At 50.0% G+C, this 18,540-nt stretch overlaps 1 protein-coding gene across 1 annotated transcript in view; it reads right to left on the reverse strand.

Annotated features, from left to right (window-relative positions):
* Positions 1 to 718: 718 nt before the first annotated feature.
* itgb3bp (integrin subunit beta 3 binding protein) overlaps positions 719 to 18,540 on the reverse strand; it is a 32,448-nt gene continuing 14,626 nt past the window's right edge. The window contains exons 2-7 of the mRNA XM_072574045.1: positions 8,708 to 8,738; positions 8,495 to 8,618; positions 7,346 to 7,415; positions 6,822 to 6,900; positions 5,504 to 5,597; positions 719 to 4,501 (exon numbers count right to left, since the gene is read on the reverse strand). Coding sequence (XP_072430146.1) covers positions 4,464 to 4,501; positions 5,504 to 5,597; positions 6,822 to 6,900; positions 7,346 to 7,415; positions 8,495 to 8,618; positions 8,708 to 8,738 — 436 coding nt within the window. The 3' untranslated portion in view covers positions 719 to 4,463. The remainder of the gene's footprint in view (positions 4,502 to 5,503; positions 5,598 to 6,821; positions 6,901 to 7,345; positions 7,416 to 8,494; positions 8,619 to 8,707; positions 8,739 to 18,540) is intronic.

Consider the following 18,540-nt stretch of genomic DNA (forward strand, 5'->3'; position numbering starts at 1 on the left):
ATGCAATTAAGGTCTCCTTCCTAATGGAAAGATGTGAAACTTGAAAGGGTTCAGAAAAGAGTTACAAGGATGTTGCCAGGGTTGGAGGATTTGAGTTATGGGGAGAGGCTGAACAGGATGGGGCTGTTTTCCCGAGAGCGTCAGAGGCTGAAGGGTGACCTTATAGAGGTTTACAAAATTATGAGGGGCATGGATAGGGTAAATAGGCAAAGTCTTTTACCTGGGGCCAGGGATTCCAGAACTAGAGGGCATAGGTTTAGGGTGAGAGGGGAAAGATATAAAAGGGACCTAAGGGACAACTTTTTCACGCAGAGGGTGGTATGTGTATGGAATGAGCTGCCAGAGGAAGTGGTGGAGGCTGGTACAATTGCAACATTTAAGAGGCATTTGGATGGGTATATGAATAGCAAGGGTTTGGAGGGATATGGGCCGGGTGCTGGCAGGTGGGACTAGATTGGGTTGGGATATCTGGTCTGCATGGACATGTTGGACTGAAGGGTCTGTTTCCATGCTGTGCATCTCTATGACTCTATGCCCATCCAAAATATTTAGATTGAAATGATTGTAATGATTATGATGGAAACTAAATTAAGGATAATTTACAGATGCTGAAAAGCAGAAGATACAGGCAATACTGCAAAAACAAAAAAAATTATTTTGCAAAAGGAGGTATATGAAATATTGTAACAAATCCAATACTGATACTTTATCCAAAAAGTTAAAGCATTAAATCATGATGTTTATTACAGACAATATGACCAGGATTAAATAATACTCTTACATTTGTGACAATCTGTTCAATGTGAAACTTAATATACCATGACAAATAATTCCTTCAAAAAGAACTAGATGATACCTATGAGATAAACATTGTACAAATGCTGAAAATTTAAAAGACAGATTGAATTTAAATATAGATTTAAAACTAAAATAGAAAGTTGAATACAAACAAGGGAGTATCTGAAAAGGTAAGATATGTAAATTATTTAGAAGTCTTTGCTTAATTAATATCAAAAACAAATTAACTGCTCATTAATAAGTTTAGTACTTGTGAAATCTTGCATCATGTAAGAAGCTACTGTATTTGAAAATGTAGTGAGTGACACAGACAACATTATTCATTGCACTCTGCCGCTCAAGGAGTTTCATAAAGCACTACTTCTTTTGTTGAGGCGGCAAGAGATTCATTTTGCTTGTTGTGCTTTTAAAACAAAAAATGTATTCACTTTTGGCATGCACAAAATTTGGACATTTAATCATGCCTAACCTAATGAAAGTTTTTCAAGCAACATCTGCTGAGAACAGATCCGTGCCAATAGAAAATATTGTCTCGATTTCACAAACATCAGAACGGATAGGAAATAAAAGTTAGGAAGGCTGTGTTCTGATTTGAATCAGAGTGTGTGTCTAAAACTCAGTGACTCCACCATAACACACCTTTTTTTTGTGCACAACAGCTTGACAACAATTTTAACATGCCTATAAACTGAAATCTGAGTTAGCACAGTTCAATTCTAACATTAATCATGGTAAATTGCTTGCTGGAGAATACACAGCATGTCCACCACATCTCCTGTCAATTCAGACAACATGAAACAGCAGACCAATGTACTTCTTTGTACAAGCTACATTGCTTTATAGACTTATTTGCAACTTAAAGTAATTCACACAAGCAAAAACTCAGTTAAGATACTGCTGTTTAAAAATAATCTATATTTTTTGAATTGTTCTAAGCAAATTTTTGAAAAGACTAACACTCATTGTTAGAATGCAAGTAATGGCTGTTAATGGTGTGCCATATATTGTCTATGGTACAATGGCAAAGATTTTTTAAAAACTAGTTGGTTCCTGAATAGAGAAATTTGTTTTCCTTTAAAGCTCTAGCAATTTCTTTGAAGCAGTCAGGCAACCAAAATATTAACCATGTTAATACTTTAGTAAGCAATGGAAAAATAGCTTCTAACTGCTTGCTTCTCAGTTATATCAGCCAACCTATTTGAACAACTGACAATATCTGAAATTACATTTTTATCTGACAAATGTTACTTCAATTAAAACTTAACCATGCTGCCTTTGCCAATCAAACATTATATAGCCTTCCATTTTAAACCTTAGCTGCTTGTACTGTATAAAATAAAAAGAAGAATTTCCTTTTTTTTGATGATGTCATTCAAGCCAATAAATAACTCTGTACATTGATCAGAAATAAACATCAGTGGCAGTAGAGTTTATCAGAATGAGATGAACAATGATTCAGTACAATTGCTGCTGAGACACTGAATTTTGAGAGACTGAGACAACAAAAAAACCCATTCTAGATGATTATCTAATAACTTCAGCTGAAAGGTACACATGTCATCATCATCAACAATCAGTGTTAACAGGTATGATTATTCACGTAGGAAATTCTATGTCACTGGCTGTGGGCCTTTGTGTGGCTGAGGAGCCTGATTCGACAGCTGCATCTCTGACCACACATTTGTCAGATGTTGCCAGGTGTTGGAACTGGTCCTTGAACTTGGAATCTCCACTTCCTTTTCCATATTTTCTCGTATCAATGGGTATTCTGTCCGAATTGTGTCACTTCATAAAGAAGTTTCCTCCAATTTGCTTTCTTCTGAAAGAACATCTCACATGCATTAGCATCTATGTTGCATTTCTTGAGGGAAACCTTAAGTGAGTCTTTCAAATGTTTCCTTTGTCTTCTCGTCTGAGTGCCTTCCATGTGCTGGACGAAGAGGATTTGTTTAGGTAATTGGAACTCAGGCATCCTAAGCAAATGGTTGGCCCAATGGAGTTGGTTTCAGATGATCATGCCCTCCATGCTGGTGCCAATAGCTGCTACAAGGCTGCTGATGAAGTATGCCTGTCCTCCCAGCTGCTTTTCTACACTCTCTTTAATCATGCTGTGCAGATGGCAGAGGGATTTTGAGGAGTTGGGAAGAATTTACAGCAGAATGCCCAACCTCTGACCTGATCTTGTGGACAGAGTGTATGTATTTTATATATGGTTTGGTGCAGTTAAGTTTCTGGTCATTGGTAACATTGGGTGTTGATGGTAGATTCAGCAATGATAATGCTGTTAAATATCAATAGGATATATTGCTAATGATGTTCATTACTTGGGCAGTTGTATGATGCAAATGTCACTTGCCACTTATCTGCCCAAGTCCAAATATTGTTCAGGTCTTGCAGCAAGCAGGCACAGGTTATCTTAGTATCTGAGGAGTTGAGAATAATGTTGGACAGTGGGTAATTGTCAGAAAACATTTCCACTCTGACATTATAATGAAGCTACTGAAGATGGTTGGGACTGAGACACTACCCTGAAAAATCTATAACTTTGGACAATAACAACTTGTGCTTCGCATGACTCTCAGTCCCATTTGCTTCAATTTTATTAGTGTTTGTTGATGCTACACAGACACATTCTGCTTAAATGTCAAGTCAGTCATTCTGATCTCATATATCCATATTTGAACCAAGGCTGCAATAGGGCCCAGATCCCAGTGGCTCTAGCAGAGCATCGGCTGTAAATGACCCTGACATAAAACAGCCCAATTGTGGAAACAATGTCTAGACCTTCACTAACCAATCAGAGTGTTCTCAGCATAATGGAACAGTACCAGTATGTGTGGTCATTTGAGGTAAAAATAAGATTCACTTCAATTTGAATGATAAAGTGCTAAGGGTAGTCAAAATTTGATTTTTGCAAATGAGTTTGTTTTATAAATATATTTATTGCCTACCCCTAACTTACTCAAGAAGGTGGTAGTGAGTTTTCTTCTTGAACTGCTGCAGTGTATGTGCTGCAGACACACCCCATAGTGCTGTTCGATAGGAGTTCCAGAATTTTGATCTAGCAGCATGAAGAATGGGTGTCATATTTTCAAGTAATGACGGTGAGAGATCTGGTGGGAAACTTGCAGGTTGTGGCGTTCTCACACACCCGACGTCCAGGTCCTTCCTGGCAGTTTGGAAGCTGTTTTTGAAGTAGTCTCGGTGAGTTGATTTAGTGCATCTTGTAGACGGGACATATTACATTCCTGTCATTGTGTTGATTGGAAGAGTGAACATTTAAGATAGTGAGTGAGATGGCAATCCAGAAGACTGCTTTGTCAAGCCTTTGAGTGTTTTTGGAGCTGCACTCATCCAGGCAAATGGAGAATATTCTATCGCACATTACATTTGTGCCTTATACATAGTGGACAGGCTTTGGGGAGTTAGGAGGTTAATATTAGACCACTGATTAAATCTTAAGTTAACATATTTGCTTTAAAGAAATTAAAAAGAATGGAAGATTTTCTTTCAAGAATTAATTTCAGACAACATATTTGAAATTTATATTATTGTATTACATTTAACAGAAAGACTACCAAAAAAAGAAAATTATCAAGGCACCTATGTAACTTTGATTTATACAATGAAAAGCCAACAGTTTAAGAAGAGTTACATATTCAGTTCTACTGAACTTTAGCAGCTTGGTTGCTTCTTCTTTCCACTACAACAAAACAAAGATAAACAATTATAATTTGCATTGGAAATAAGTTACAATGTTTTCTTCCACTAATCTGTTAAAGGTAGTGAACCACAATTCCAAAAGCACTAGCAACATTACTTAATTGGCCAAACACGTTGCCAGGCAAGTCAAACACAGGGAAGCAGAGGATTAAGACCACGGATATCTGTCATTATTGACTCAAATTACATTCTTATCCAACATTTATGGGTACAGTCTTTCTAAAACCATATATTACAGAAAAATCAAAAATGGAAACTCTGCTGATATTTTTCTTGCCTGACTCATGATGGTCTGAAACCAACTGTACTATCTTTATCACCATTCCTCTATCAAGGAACAGGTCATTCAATGCAGGCTCTCATCTCAGGCCACTGTAACAGACCGGTCAACATAGTGACTAGATCATTTTGGGAAACACTAGTTTTAATACACTTCACCAACACCAGCATTTTCTTTCAATTTACACACTAAATTAACATCATGTTCCTAGGCCTAGTGAATGTTATTTTACTTGGGGATGTTTTAGGAGACTTTCCTTTCGTCTCAATATAGGCACTCCGCCATCTGCTCAGCAGCCTTACCACTCAAAAATGTGGAGTTATTTATAGGAGAGTGAGTTCTATGATCCCTGGATAAGTTTGCACTCAGGTTGTCTCACGCGGGCATCAAAATACTCCAAAAACTACACAATGAATTGCTGATTTTGGAAAACAATTGAGAAAAACTACTTATTGAGCTTCGAAACATAGCTGCATGAATTAGACTGTGCAGCATTTGAATATTGGCAGGGTCACACAAAAAGCTAATTGCCAATTTTCTTTGTTAGTTCCCAATTCGGTCACAACACAAAACAGCTCTGCTCTGTAGAATTGCATTTGTGTAGGTCAATTTGCAAAACACGGAAAAACATACAATTCTCTCTACAGTTAGCATGGGATTGGAAATGTTGGAAAACTTGCAAACTGAAATTCTGATACTTACTGAGTTCTCTGTTCTTTCGGAGCTCAGCAGTCAGATCCCCTGACTTGTTACAGGCACCAAGGAAATATTCAAACTCTTTTCTGCCCTCTAAAGCCTGAAATAATAAGTCATAAGCTTGTTGCATGACAAACAGAACTCTCCCATGTGCAACCCCCCCCAAGAAAATACAATTGAATTCCTCCTCCAAAATAAATGATCAGCTTTAAGAGGCACTGTTCAGGCATCATGACTAGGGCAGTACACTAATAGAAGCAATTGATAGTGCCAAAGACAGAAATGGCACATTTATTAATCCTACGCTTACCCGTAATTCCAGATTTCTTAATAAAAATAATCATAAGTGATGTAGGATGTGAGTCAAAGAAAAATGAGGAGTTTGCAAACCATTTTATCTCAAAAGGTTGGGTCAAAACTGGTTCTGGCAGAATTTCAAGTGGAAAATCAGAACACATCCTCAAGGCGCATTTTACCAAATAGGTCAAAATTTTCATAACTCAGCCACTAGCTAGGAGATATAAAATCATAATCTCTATAAAAGTAACAGGGCACTGTACAAGTGAATATCTAATCAAATATGCTGGCAACTGAGTTGAGACTTCCAGGAGTCACTGGAATATAATGAACAAATACTTGATAATACTTTTTAATATTATTCCATTAACAAAAATGTATAAAGAAATTAGGGCACACACTGGAGACACCTTAGTCGAGAGAGGACAGCACGGTGGCTCAGTGGTTAGTACTGCTGCCTCACTGTCCCAGGGACCCGGGTTCGATTCCAGTCTTGGGTGACCGTAGGTGAGGAGTTTGCACATTCTCCACGTGTCTGCATTGTTTTCATCCAGGTGCTCCGGTTTCCTTCCACAAAGATGTGCAGGTTAGGTGAATTGGCCATGCTAAATTGCCCACAGTATTCAGGGATATGTTGGTTAGCTGCATTAGTCAGGGGTAAATGTAGGGAATGGATCTGGGTGGGTTACTCTTCAGAGGGTTGGTGTGGACTTGTTGGGCCAAATGGCCTGTTTCCACATTGTAGGGATTCTATTCTAAGTTGTATTTGGTGCAAAATGTAATTTGGTTGTGAACAAATGGCCCAGCAGCAAGACCATGCTTTAAGGCATGGGTACTGACTCCAGGGATAGGATGGATGCTGTCTAAACCCAGAAGTGAAGAATAGTCACTTGACTGAGGCACTCGATACTGTCACCAACACCCGAAGATCAACTATGTCTTCAGCAATGAAATGAAGTGGAGTGAAAGTGGTATTTCTGCTTTCTTTATTTAAATAATAGACTTTTATCAGAACATCTAGACTGACCTGCAGAGCACTCAACTTCTCCCTGGTTGCTTTGATAACCAAGACAGACTTCTCCACTTTTGACCTCAAAGCATTTAGCCTAAATCAAAAGACTCAAATTACATCACAAATTTCAGAACTTGATAATTTGTACACATTAATTCTTCATCAATGAAAAGGATATGAGATCAGAATTTGAACAGCAAAAACATAGATACAGGGAAGGGCAGGGATGTGGGATTAGAGCTGACAGCAATAATAGTAATCAAATATGCCAAGTGACTTCCTTTCTGTATATTACTCATGATTTAGATAGATCATATTGAAAGTCGTACACACAATGCACATTTGCCGTAAACACCACATTCAACATCTTCCTTAACTCATTGTGAGCAATATCGCAGGTGATCTAATACTTCCTGTATAGATAATTTTAATAATATATAATGTTTAAGTGGTAGAGCAGTTTTCTTCAAAATTTTGCACTATTCAGGGTAGTCCCTTTTCAATAGATTGCAAGAATTGACAGTGATTCAGTAACTCACTCTTTCTGGGCTGCATACAGATGCCCTCTTGTGGAAGTTTTAGACTTTTCCACATTTGATTCAGCAACATCTAGAAGACAACAGAAAACAACTATATTTGATTCTGACATTACAAAACTGAACAATGTTTTCCCAAATGCCTTATCATGCACTTCCTGCTGCTGAGGATAGGTGGGAAAATGGTCTGAAATCTGTCCTTGACGAAAGCTGTTTTTAAACAAGACTTCCTAAATCAGCTTTCTTACTCTTCCCACGAGGAAGCACCTGACTCTAAATCAGCAAGACTCTACAGCTGATATCATGAAGAAATTGCTATTTGTATCGATATTACATGGAGGTGAGGGGTCAGTTCGCCCAGTTGGCAGGACAGCTAGTTTCTAATGCCAATAATGAGAGTTAAATTCACACACCGGCCGAGGTTGTGAATTTAGGGATGTCACTGTGGCTAGCACTGCTGCCTCACAGTACCAGGGACCTAGGTTCAATTTCAGTCTCAGCTGACTGGCCGTGTGGAGTTTGCATGTTCTGCTCATGTCCGCATGGGTTTCCTCTGGGTACCACAATCCAAAGATGTGCAGGTTAGGTGGATTGGTATTGCTAAATTGCCCATAGTGTCCAGGGATGTGTAGGCTAGGTGGGTTAGCCATGGGAAATACAGGGTCATAGGGATAGGGCAGGGGGTGGGTTTGGGTGCGATACTCTTCAGAGGGTCGGTGTGCACTAAATGGGCCGAATGGCCTGCTTCCACATTGTAAGGATTCTATAGTTACCATCAAAGACTCTCTTTCTGAACCTTTCCCCTCACCTCTCTGTGGTGACTTTACATAGGGGTAGGGAGTGCAGAATTAGTCTAAACTACATCCTCATTACAATTTTAAGTTTATTATATGAAGAAATAATTTGTTTGATCATACCAAGATTATGGTAGAATTTTCCCTTTATTTCACATCCTCTGAAATTATTGTGGACAAAAGAAATTTTAAAATCAACTTGGCCTCTAGGGCAATGCTACTCCAAAACTAGAACATACGATGCATCCATCAGTTAGTAATAAGGTAATTATCAAGACACTGATAGTATGCCACTAAGCAATAGGATAACACACTAAACAAAATGAAATAACTTTCAAATACATTGCTATTACTTTACCAGATCTTGCTCTACAATGTGTGCCCCTGGGGGTAAAAGGGCTAAGACACTGAGTTCCAGTAACTGGGGAAAATCTTTCCGTGGAAACCTTGTGGTTCTTCTTGCAAGGTGTTGCTTCATCGTCCTGCGGTTGGAGAAGTGGCCTTAAGTCACCATTTTTAACTTTTTGTTTTAATGAAAGCGTCTCCAAATCTTTATATGTATAATACTTACCTTTTTTTCCAAATTTAGTGACCGTTTAACTCTGAAAGATTAAAAGAAATGTGTTTTGTTAGGAAAATACCAGAATGTACAACTTCAAAGCAGCAAAATGTAGGAGCAAATTACTGCGGATGCTGGAATCTGTACTGAAAACAAAAAATGCTGGAAATCACAGTGAATCAGGCAACATCCATGGAGAGACAGCAAGCTAATGTTTCGAGTCTAGATGATTCTTCATCAGTTCAAAGCAACAGATATTAATAAAGCAAGCATAATGTCAATTTAACTCTCTGCCTAATGTGGTCTGATGTATGCTTCCACTGGTGCTACAAATTCTGCTCTACTGTCAGTACTTATTCATCACAATGCCATTATTTGCTCCCTGAAATGAATCTCTCATTTCATATAAGCTGAAATAGACTCTCAATGCCCAATTTTGACCTATAAGAACTAGAGAAATTGAGGTTTTGGTTAAGAAAAAGAAGGAAGCATATGTCAGGTATAGACAGGAGAGATCGAGTGAATCCTTAGAAGAGTAAAAAAGCAGTACGAGAATACTTCAGAGGGAAACCAGGAGGGCAAAAGGGGTCATGAGATAGCTTTCGCAAATAAGGTGAAGGAGCATCTAAAGAATTTTTATAAGTACATTAAGGACAAAAGGGTAACCAGGGACAGAACGGGGCCCCTTAAAGATCAGCAAGGCAGTCTATGTATGGAGCTGAAGGAGATGGGGTAAGATACTAAACGAGTATTTTGCATCACTGTTTACTGTGGAGAAGGTCATGGAAGACATAGAATGTGGGGAAATAGATGGTGACATCTTGAAAAATGTCTATATTACAGGAGGTGGTGCTGGATATCTTGGCCCTATCACATAAAAGTGGCTAAATCTCTAGGACCTGATCAGATGCACCCTAGAACACTGTGGAAAGCCAGGGGGAAGTGATTGCTGGGCCCTTTACTGATATATTTATACCATCGACAGTCATAGGTGAGGTGCAGGACAACTGGACAATGTCTTAAGAAAGGTGCCACTACTTAAGAAAGGTGGTAAGGACAAGCCAGGGAATTATAGAACGGTGAGCCTGACATCGGTGATGGGCAAGTTGTTAGAGGGAATCCTGAGGGACAAGATTTACATGCATTTGGAAAGGCAAGGACTGATTAGGGGTAGTCAGCATGGCTTTGGGCATGGGAAATCATGCATCACGAACTTCATTGAGTTTTTTGAAAAAGTAACAAAGAGGATTGACGAGGGCAGAATGTTGGACATGATCTACATGGACTTCAGTAAGGCGTTCGACAAAGTTCCCCATGGGAGACTGATTAGCAAGATTAGATCTCATTGAATACAGGGAGAACTATCCATTTGGATACAGAACTGGCTCGAAGGTAGAAGACAGAAGGTGATGGTAGAGGATTGCTTTGCAGACTTGAAGCCTGCGACCAGTGGAATGCCATAAGGATCGGTGTTGGGTCCACTACGTTTCGTCATTTATACAAATTATTTGGATATGAATACAGGAGGTATAATTAGTAAGTTTGCAGATGACACCAAAATTGGAGGTGTAGTGGACAGCAAAGAGGGTTACTTCAGATTAGAATGGGATCTTGATCAGATGGGCCAATGAGCTGAGGAATGGCAGATAGATAAATGCGAGGTGCTGCATTTTGGAAAAGAAAACCAGAGCAGGACTTATACACTTATTGGTAAGGTTCTGGGGAGAGGCCTTGGAGTGTAGGTTCATAGTTCCTTGAAAGTGGAGTTGCAGGTAGATAGGATAGTGAAGGCGGCATTTGGTATGCTTTCCTTCATTGGTCTGTTTTCCCTGAAGCATTGGAGCCTAAGGGGTGACCTTATAGAGGCTTACAAAATCATGAGGGGCATGGATAGGATAAATAGAGAAAGTCTTTTCCCTGGGGTCGGGGAGTCCAGAAATAGGGGGCATAGATTTAGGGTGAGAGGGGAGAGATAAAAAAGGGACCTACGGGACAACTTTTACATGCAGAAAGTGAGTGTATGGAATGAGCTGCCAGAGGAAGTGGTGGAGGATGGTACAATTACAGCATTTAAAAGGCATCTGGATGGGTATATGAATAGGAAGGGTTTAGAGGGATATGGGCCAAGTGCTGGCAAATGGGACAAGGTTAGATTGGGATATCTAGTCGGCATGGACGAGTTGGACTGAAGAGTTTGTTTCCATGCTGTACTTCTCTAGGGCGCTGACGATATCAGTTACTGGATATTTGTGACTCAAAATAAATAAAGTTCCTATCTAACCTCCTGCATTTTTCTTGTAGACCTGGACAAAGCTAATTTTGGAGTTTTTCTTGTTTTTGAGCCTGACTCATTTTTCTGGATTTGATTTCGTTTGCCCAACAGTTAGTATCACAGTCAAAAGTGACGGTCAGACAAAGCCTTTCAGGGGCCAGATACAAAAAGGTGAAGTACTGACTGATTGCCAAACAAATTTTCGTTCACTTGCACCTTAATGTCGCGAATGCAGCAACCCTTTGTTAGAACAGAACGCAACTGGGAAAGAACGATATTTAAACTGATGATGAGTGGTGGTTTGGCCGGGAAAAGAAGGAAGGAGTGAGACAAACAGATGAGTAAGGAGAATGTGAGGACTGCAGATGCTGGAGATCAGAGCTGAAAATGTGTTGCTGGAAAAGTGCAGCAGGTCAGGCAGCATCCAAGTAGCAGGAGAATCGACGTTTCGGGCATGAGCCCTTCTTCAGGAATGAGGAAAGTGTCCAGCAGGTTAAGATAAAAGGTAGGGAGGAGGGACTTGGGGGAGGGGCGTTGGAAATGCAATAGGTGGAAGGAGGTTAAGGTGAGGGTGATAGGCTGGAGTGGGGGTGGGGGCGGAGAGGTCAAGAAGAAGATTGTAGGTTAGGAAGGTGATGCTGAGTTCACGGGTTGGGACTGAGACAAGGTGGGGGGAGGGGAAATGAGGAAACTGGAGAAATCGGAGTCCATCCCTTGTGGTTGGAGGATTCCTAGGCAGAAGATGAGGCGCTCTTCCTCCAGCTGTCGTGTTGCTATGGTCTGGCGATGGAGGAGTCCAAGGACCTGAATGTCTTTGGTGGAGTGAGGACATGCAGGTCCTTGGACTCCTCCATCGCCAGACCATAGCAACACGATGACTGGAGGAAGAGTGCCTCATCTTCTGCCTAGGAACCCTCCAACCACAAGGGATGAACTCAGATTTCTCCAGTTTCCTCATTTCCCCTCCCCCCACCTTGTCTCAGTCCCAACCCGTGAACTCAGCATCACCTTCCTAACCTGCAATATTCTTGTTGACCTCTCCGCCTCCGCCCCCACCCCCATTCCCACTCCGGCCTATCACCCTCACCTTGACCTCCTTCCACCTATTGCATTTCCAACGCCCCTCCCCCCTACCTTTTATCTTAGCCTGCTGGACACACTTTCCTCATTCCTGAAGAAGGGCTCATGCCCGAAACGTTGATTCTCCTGCTCCTTGAAATAGATGAGCAAGACCAGAATTACAACGGTGCTTCTCAACTTGAGTTAGTGATTAGCACAGCGTTAAACTGTACTGTAGGGATACTTAATTTTCATCTGCAAAAGGACAAGGTTTGCGTGACACATAAATAATTGAGTTGTTATTGGTTACGTGACCTAATAGGGCTCTGTTCAACAATCAATTATAATTGATTCATCAAGACACATTTCTTATGTTTAAAATCAATTAATTGACTTCTCATTGATCCATTGTCATGTAATCTGGCCTTGTCATTTAATGATCCTGCTTGAGCCCTTATCAGCGACATTGTTCAACAGCAAACAAGGCTAAATGTCTTTCTGGCTTTCACTTTATTAGCTAGGGTGTATTGCATAAATGAACCTGGGCAATCCTGATACACGACCAACATTGAGGCAAGATAAGATGTTCTTCCTCTTAATGTGACATACATTGTATCATTATAAAAAGAGAAGGCAGTTTGAGCATGGAATGAGAAAGAGTTCGATTTCCCAGTTTTTGGTCCCGTGTTTTCATGTACAAGTACACAAGATAATAAATTTCTATAATATGGCCCCTCCTCACTAATTGCCCCCCTCCCCATTTCCTTCTCCATCGGTCCCTCCTCTCCTCCTCCTCACCCCCTCCTCCTCCATTCCCCACAGCCTCCTCCACTGTCCCTTCTCCATCCCCCTTCCTCTACCAATCCAACGCCCCTCCTCCCTTCCTCCCCCCCTTTCTCCATCCACGCCCCTCCTCCCTTCCTCCCCCCCTTTCTCCATCCACGCCCCTCCTCCCTTCCTCCCCCCCTTTCTCCATCCACGCCCCTCCTCCCTTCCTCCCCCCCTTTCTCCATCCACGCCCCTCCTCCCTTCCTCCCCCCCTTTCTCCATCCACGCCCCTCCTCCCTTCCTCCCCCCCTTTCTCCATCCACGCCCCTCCTCCCTTCCTCCCCCCCTTTCTCCATCCACGCCCCTCCTCCTTCCTCCCCCCCTTTCTCCATCCACGCCCCTCCTCCCTTCCTCCCCCCCTTCTCCATCCACGCCCCTCCTCTCTTCCTCCCCCCCTTCTCCATCCACGCCCCTCCTCCCTCCCTTTCTCCATCACACCCCCTGCTACCCCCCTTTCTCCATCACACCCCCTCCTCCCCCCCTTTTCTCCATCCACCCCTCCTCCCTTCTTCGCCCCTTTCTCCATCACACCCCCTGCTCCCCCCGCTTTCTCCCTCCACCCCTCCTCCCTTCTTGCCCCCTTTCTCCATCCACCCCTCCTCCCTTCTTCCCCCCTTTCTCCATCCACCCCTCCTCCCTTCTTCCCCACTTTCTCCATCCACCCCTCCTCCCTTCTTCCCCCCTTTCTCCATCCACCCCTCCTCCCCCCCTTTCTCCATCCACCCCTCCTCCCTTCTTCCCCCCTTTCTCCATTCTTCCCCCCTTTCTCCATCCACCCCTCCTCCCTTCTTCCCCCCTTTCTCCATCCACCCCTCCTCCCTTCTTCCCCCCTTTCTCCATCCACCCCTCCTCCCTTCTTCCCCCCTTTCTCCATCCACCCTCCTCCCTTCTTCCCCCCTTTCTCCATCCACCCCTCCTCCCTTCTTCCCCCCCTTTCTCCATCACACCCCCTGCTCCCCCCGCTTTCTCCTCCACCCCTCCTCCCTTCTTGCCCCCTTTCTCCCTCCACCCCTCCTCCCTTCTTGCCCCCTTTCTCCATCACCCCCTCCACGCTTCTTCCCCCCTTTCTCCATCACCCCCATTTTCTTCTTCCCCCCTTTCTCCATCCACGCCCCTCCTCCCTTCTTCCCCCACTTTCTCCATCACATCCCCTGCTCACCCGTTTCTCAATCACACCCCCTTTCTCCATCACACCCACTGCTCTCCCCCTTTCTCCGTCTATCCCCGTCCACCCTTCTTACCCCCTTTCTCCGTCCATGCCCCTCCTCCATCACACCCCCCGCTCCCCCACTTTCCCATCACACCCCCTGCTCCCACACTTTCTCCATCGGTCCCCCCTCTTTCTTCATCACCTCCCTACGCCATCACATCCCCTGCTCCCTTCTTACCCCCTTTTCTCCATCACACCCACTGCTCCCCACTTCTCCATCACCCCCGCTCCTCGCTTCTTCCTCCCTTTCTCCAGCACCCCCCTTCTTCCCCCACTTTCTCCATCACACCCACTGCTCTCCCCCTTTCTCCGTCCACCCCCGTCCCCCTCTCTCCCTCTCCACCCCCCTCCCCCCTCCCCTCCTCCTTCCCTGCCCTCCCCTCCACCCCCCAACCCCCCTCCCCTCCTAACCCCATCCCCTCATCCTCCCCCCCACCCCCCTCCCTACACAACCCTCCACCCCTACCCAACCCTCCACCCCTAAATACCCCCCTCCACAACCCCCCAACCCACACACCCCCACCCCCACCCACCCCAACCCCCCTCCCCACCCCCCCTCCACTACCCATCCCCCCTCCCCTACTCAACCACCCCCCCTCCCCTACCCAACCCACCCCCCCTCCCCCTACCCAACCCCTCCCCTACCCAACCCTACCCAACCCTCCCCTACCCACACCCCCTTCCCTACCCAACCCACCCCCCTCCCCTACCCAACCCGCCCCTACCCACACCCCCCTTCCCTAACCAAACCACCCCCCCACCCCTCCCCACTCCCCCACCCCTCCCCTACCCCCCCCCACCCCTCCCCTACCCACCCCCCCACCCCTCCCCTACCCTACCCACCCCCCACCCCTCCCCACCCACCCCCACCCCTCCCCTACCCACCCCTCCCCTACCCACCCCTCCCCTACCCACCCCCCCCACCCCTCCCCTACCCACCCCCCCCACCCCTCCCCTACCCACCCCTCCACCCCTCCCCTACCCCCCCCCACCCCCTCCCCTACCCACCCCTCCACCCCTCCACTACCCCCCCCACCCCTCCCCTACCCCCCCCCACCCCTCCACTACCCACCCCTCCCCTACCCACCCCCCCACCCACCCCTGCCTACCCACCCCTCCCCTACCCACCCCTCCCCTACCCACCCCTCCCCTACCCACCCCCCCACCCCTCCCCTACCCACCCCTCCCCTACCCACCCCCCCACCCCTCCCCTACCCTCCCCCCCACCCCCTCCCCACCCACCCCCTCCCCTACCCACCCCCCCACCCCTCCCCTACCCACCCCTCCCCTACCCACCCCCCCACCCCTCCCCTACCCACCCCTCCCCCCTACCCAACCCCCACCCCTCCCCTACCCACCCCTCCCCTACCCACCCCTCCCCTACCCACCCCCCCACCCCTCCCCTACCCACCCCTCCCCTACCCACCCCCCCACCCCTCCCCTACCCACCCCTCCCCTACCCACCCCTCCCCTCCACACCCCTCCACCCCTACCCACCCCCCCACCCCTCCCCTACCCACCCCTCCCCTACCCACCCCTCCCCTCCACACCCCTCCACCCCTACCCACCCCTCCCCACCCCTCCCCTACCCACCCCCCCACCCCTCCCCTACCCACACACCCCCACCCCTCCTCTACCCACCCCCCCACCACTCCCCTACCCACCCCCCCCAACCACCCCTCCCCTACCCACCCCCCCACCCCTCCCCTACCCACCCCCCCACCCCTCCCCTACCCCACCCTCCCCTACCCACCCTCCACCCCTACCCACCCCCTCCCCACCCCTCCCCTCCACACCCCTCCACCCCTCCCCTACCCACCCCCCCCACCCCTCCCCTACCCACCCCTCCCCTACCCACCCCTCCCTACCCACCCCCCCACCCCTCCCCTACCCACCCCCACACCCCTCCCCTACCCACCCCTCCCCTACCCACCCCCCCACCCCTCCCCTACCCACCCCTCCCCTACCCACCCCCCACCCCTCCCCTACCCACCCCTCCCCTACCCACCCCCCCACCCCTCCCCTACCCACCCCTCCCCTACCCAACCCCCACCCCTCCCCTACCCACCCCTCCCCTACCCACCCCCCCACCCCTCCCCTACCCACCCCCCCACCCCTCCCCTACCCACCCCCACCCACCCCTCCCCTACCCACCCCTCCCCTACCCACCCCCCCACCCCTCCCCTACCCACCCCTCCCCTACCCCACCCCCCCACCCCTCCACCCCTCCCCTACCCACCCCTCCCCTACCCACCCCCCCCACCCCTCCCCTACCCACCCCTCCCCTACCCACCCCCCCACCCCTCCCCTACCCACCCCTCCCCTACCCACCCCCCCACCCCTCCCCTACCCACCCCTCCCCTACCCACCCCCCCACCCCTCCCCTACCCACCCCTCCCCTACCCACCCCCCCACCCCTCCCCTACCCACCCCCCCACCCCTCCCCTACCCACCCCTCCCCTACCCACCCCCCCACCCCTCCCCTACCCACCCCCCCACCCCTCCCCTACCCAACCCACCCCTCCCCTACCCACCCCCCCACCCCTCCCCTACCCACCCCCCCACCCCTCCCCTACCCACCCCCCCACCCCTCCCCTACCCACCCCTCCCCCTACCCACCCCCCCACCCCTCCCCTACCCACCCCTCCCCTACCCACCCCCCCACCCCTCCCCACCCCCCCACCCCTCCCCTACCCACCCCTCCCCTACCCACTCCCCCACCCCTCCCCACCCCCCCACCCCTCCCCTACCCACCCCTCCCCTACCCACCCCCCCACCCCTCCCCTACCCACCCCCCCACCCCTCCCCTACCCACCCCTCCCCTACCCACCCCCCCACCCCTCCCCTACCCACCCCCCCACCCCTCCCCTACCCACCCCTCCCCTACCCACCCCCCCACCCCTCCCCTACCACCACCTCCCCTACCCACCCCCCACCCCTCCCCTACCCACCCCTCCCCTACCCACCCCCCCACCCCTCCCCTACCCACCCCTCCCCTACCCACCCCCCCACCCCTCCCCTACCCACCCCCCCACCCCTCCCCTACCCACCCCCCCCACCCCTCCCCTACCCACCCCCCCACCCCTCCCCTACCCACCCCCCCACCCCTCCCCTACCCACCCCTCCCCTACCCACCCCTCCCCTACCCACCCCTCCCCTACCCAGCCCCCCACCCCTCCCTACCCACCCCTCCCCTACCCACCCCCCCACCCCTCCCCTACCCACCCCTCCCCTACCCACCCCCCCACCCCTCCCCTACCCCACCCCCCCACCCCTCCCCTACCCACCCCCCCACCCCTCCCCTACCCACCCCCCCACCCCTCCCCTACCCACCCCCCCAACCCCTCCCCTACCCACCCCTCCCCTACCCACCCCTCCCTACCCACCCCTCCCCTACCCAGCCCCCCACCCCTCCCCTACCCACCCCTCCCCTACCCACCCCCCCCACCCCTCCCCTACCCACCCCTCCCCTACCCTCCCCCCCACCCTCCCCTACCACCCCCCCACCCCTCCCCTACCCACCCCTCCCCACCCCTCCCCTACCCACCCCTCCCCTACCCACCCCCCCACCCCTCCCCTACCCACCCCTCCCCACCCCTCCCTACCCACCCCTCCCCTACCCACCACCCCCCACCCCTCCCTACCCACCCCTCCCCAACCCACCCCCCCACCCCTCCCCTACCCACCCCTCCCCTACCCACCCCCCCCACCCCTCCCCTACCCACCCACCCCTCCCCTACCCACCCCTCCCCTACCCACCCCCCCACCCCTCCCCTACCCACCCCTCCCCTACCCACCCCCCACCCCTCCCTACCCACCCCTCCCCTACCCACCCCCCACCCCCTCCCTACCCACCCCTCCCCTACCCCCCTACCCACCCTCCCCTACCCACCCCTCCCCTACCCACCCCCCCACCCTCCCCTACCCACCCCTCCCCTACCCCCCCCCCACCCCTCCCCTACCCACCCCTCCCCTACCCCCCTACCCACCCCTCCCCTACCCACCCCTCCCCTACCCACCCCTCCCTACCCCCCTACCCACCCCCTCCCCTACCACCCCTCCCTACCCCCCTACCCACCCCTCCCCTACCCACCCCTCCCCTACCCCCTACCCACCCCTCCCCACCCACCCCTCCCCTACCCCCCTACCCCCTCCCCTACCCCCCCCCTCCCCTACCCACCCCTCCCCTACCCACCCCCCACCCCTCCCTACCCACCCCTCCCCTACCCACCCCCCCACCCCTCCCCTACCCCCTACCCACCCTCCCCTACCCACCCCCCCACCCCTCCCCTACCCACCCCTCCCCTACCCACCCCCCCCACCCTCCCCTACCCACCCCCCCACCCCTCCCCTACCACACCCCCCCCACCCCTCCCCTACCCACCCCCCCACCACTCCCCTACCCACCCCTCCCCTACCCACCCCCCCACCCCTCCCCTACCCACCCCCTCCCCTACCCACCCCCCCACCCCTCCC

Source organism: Chiloscyllium punctatum, chromosome 7 (assembly GCF_047496795.1).
Source record: "Chiloscyllium punctatum isolate Juve2018m chromosome 7, sChiPun1.3, whole genome shotgun sequence".
Classification (NCBI taxonomy): domain Eukaryota; kingdom Metazoa; phylum Chordata; class Chondrichthyes; order Orectolobiformes; family Hemiscylliidae; genus Chiloscyllium; species Chiloscyllium punctatum.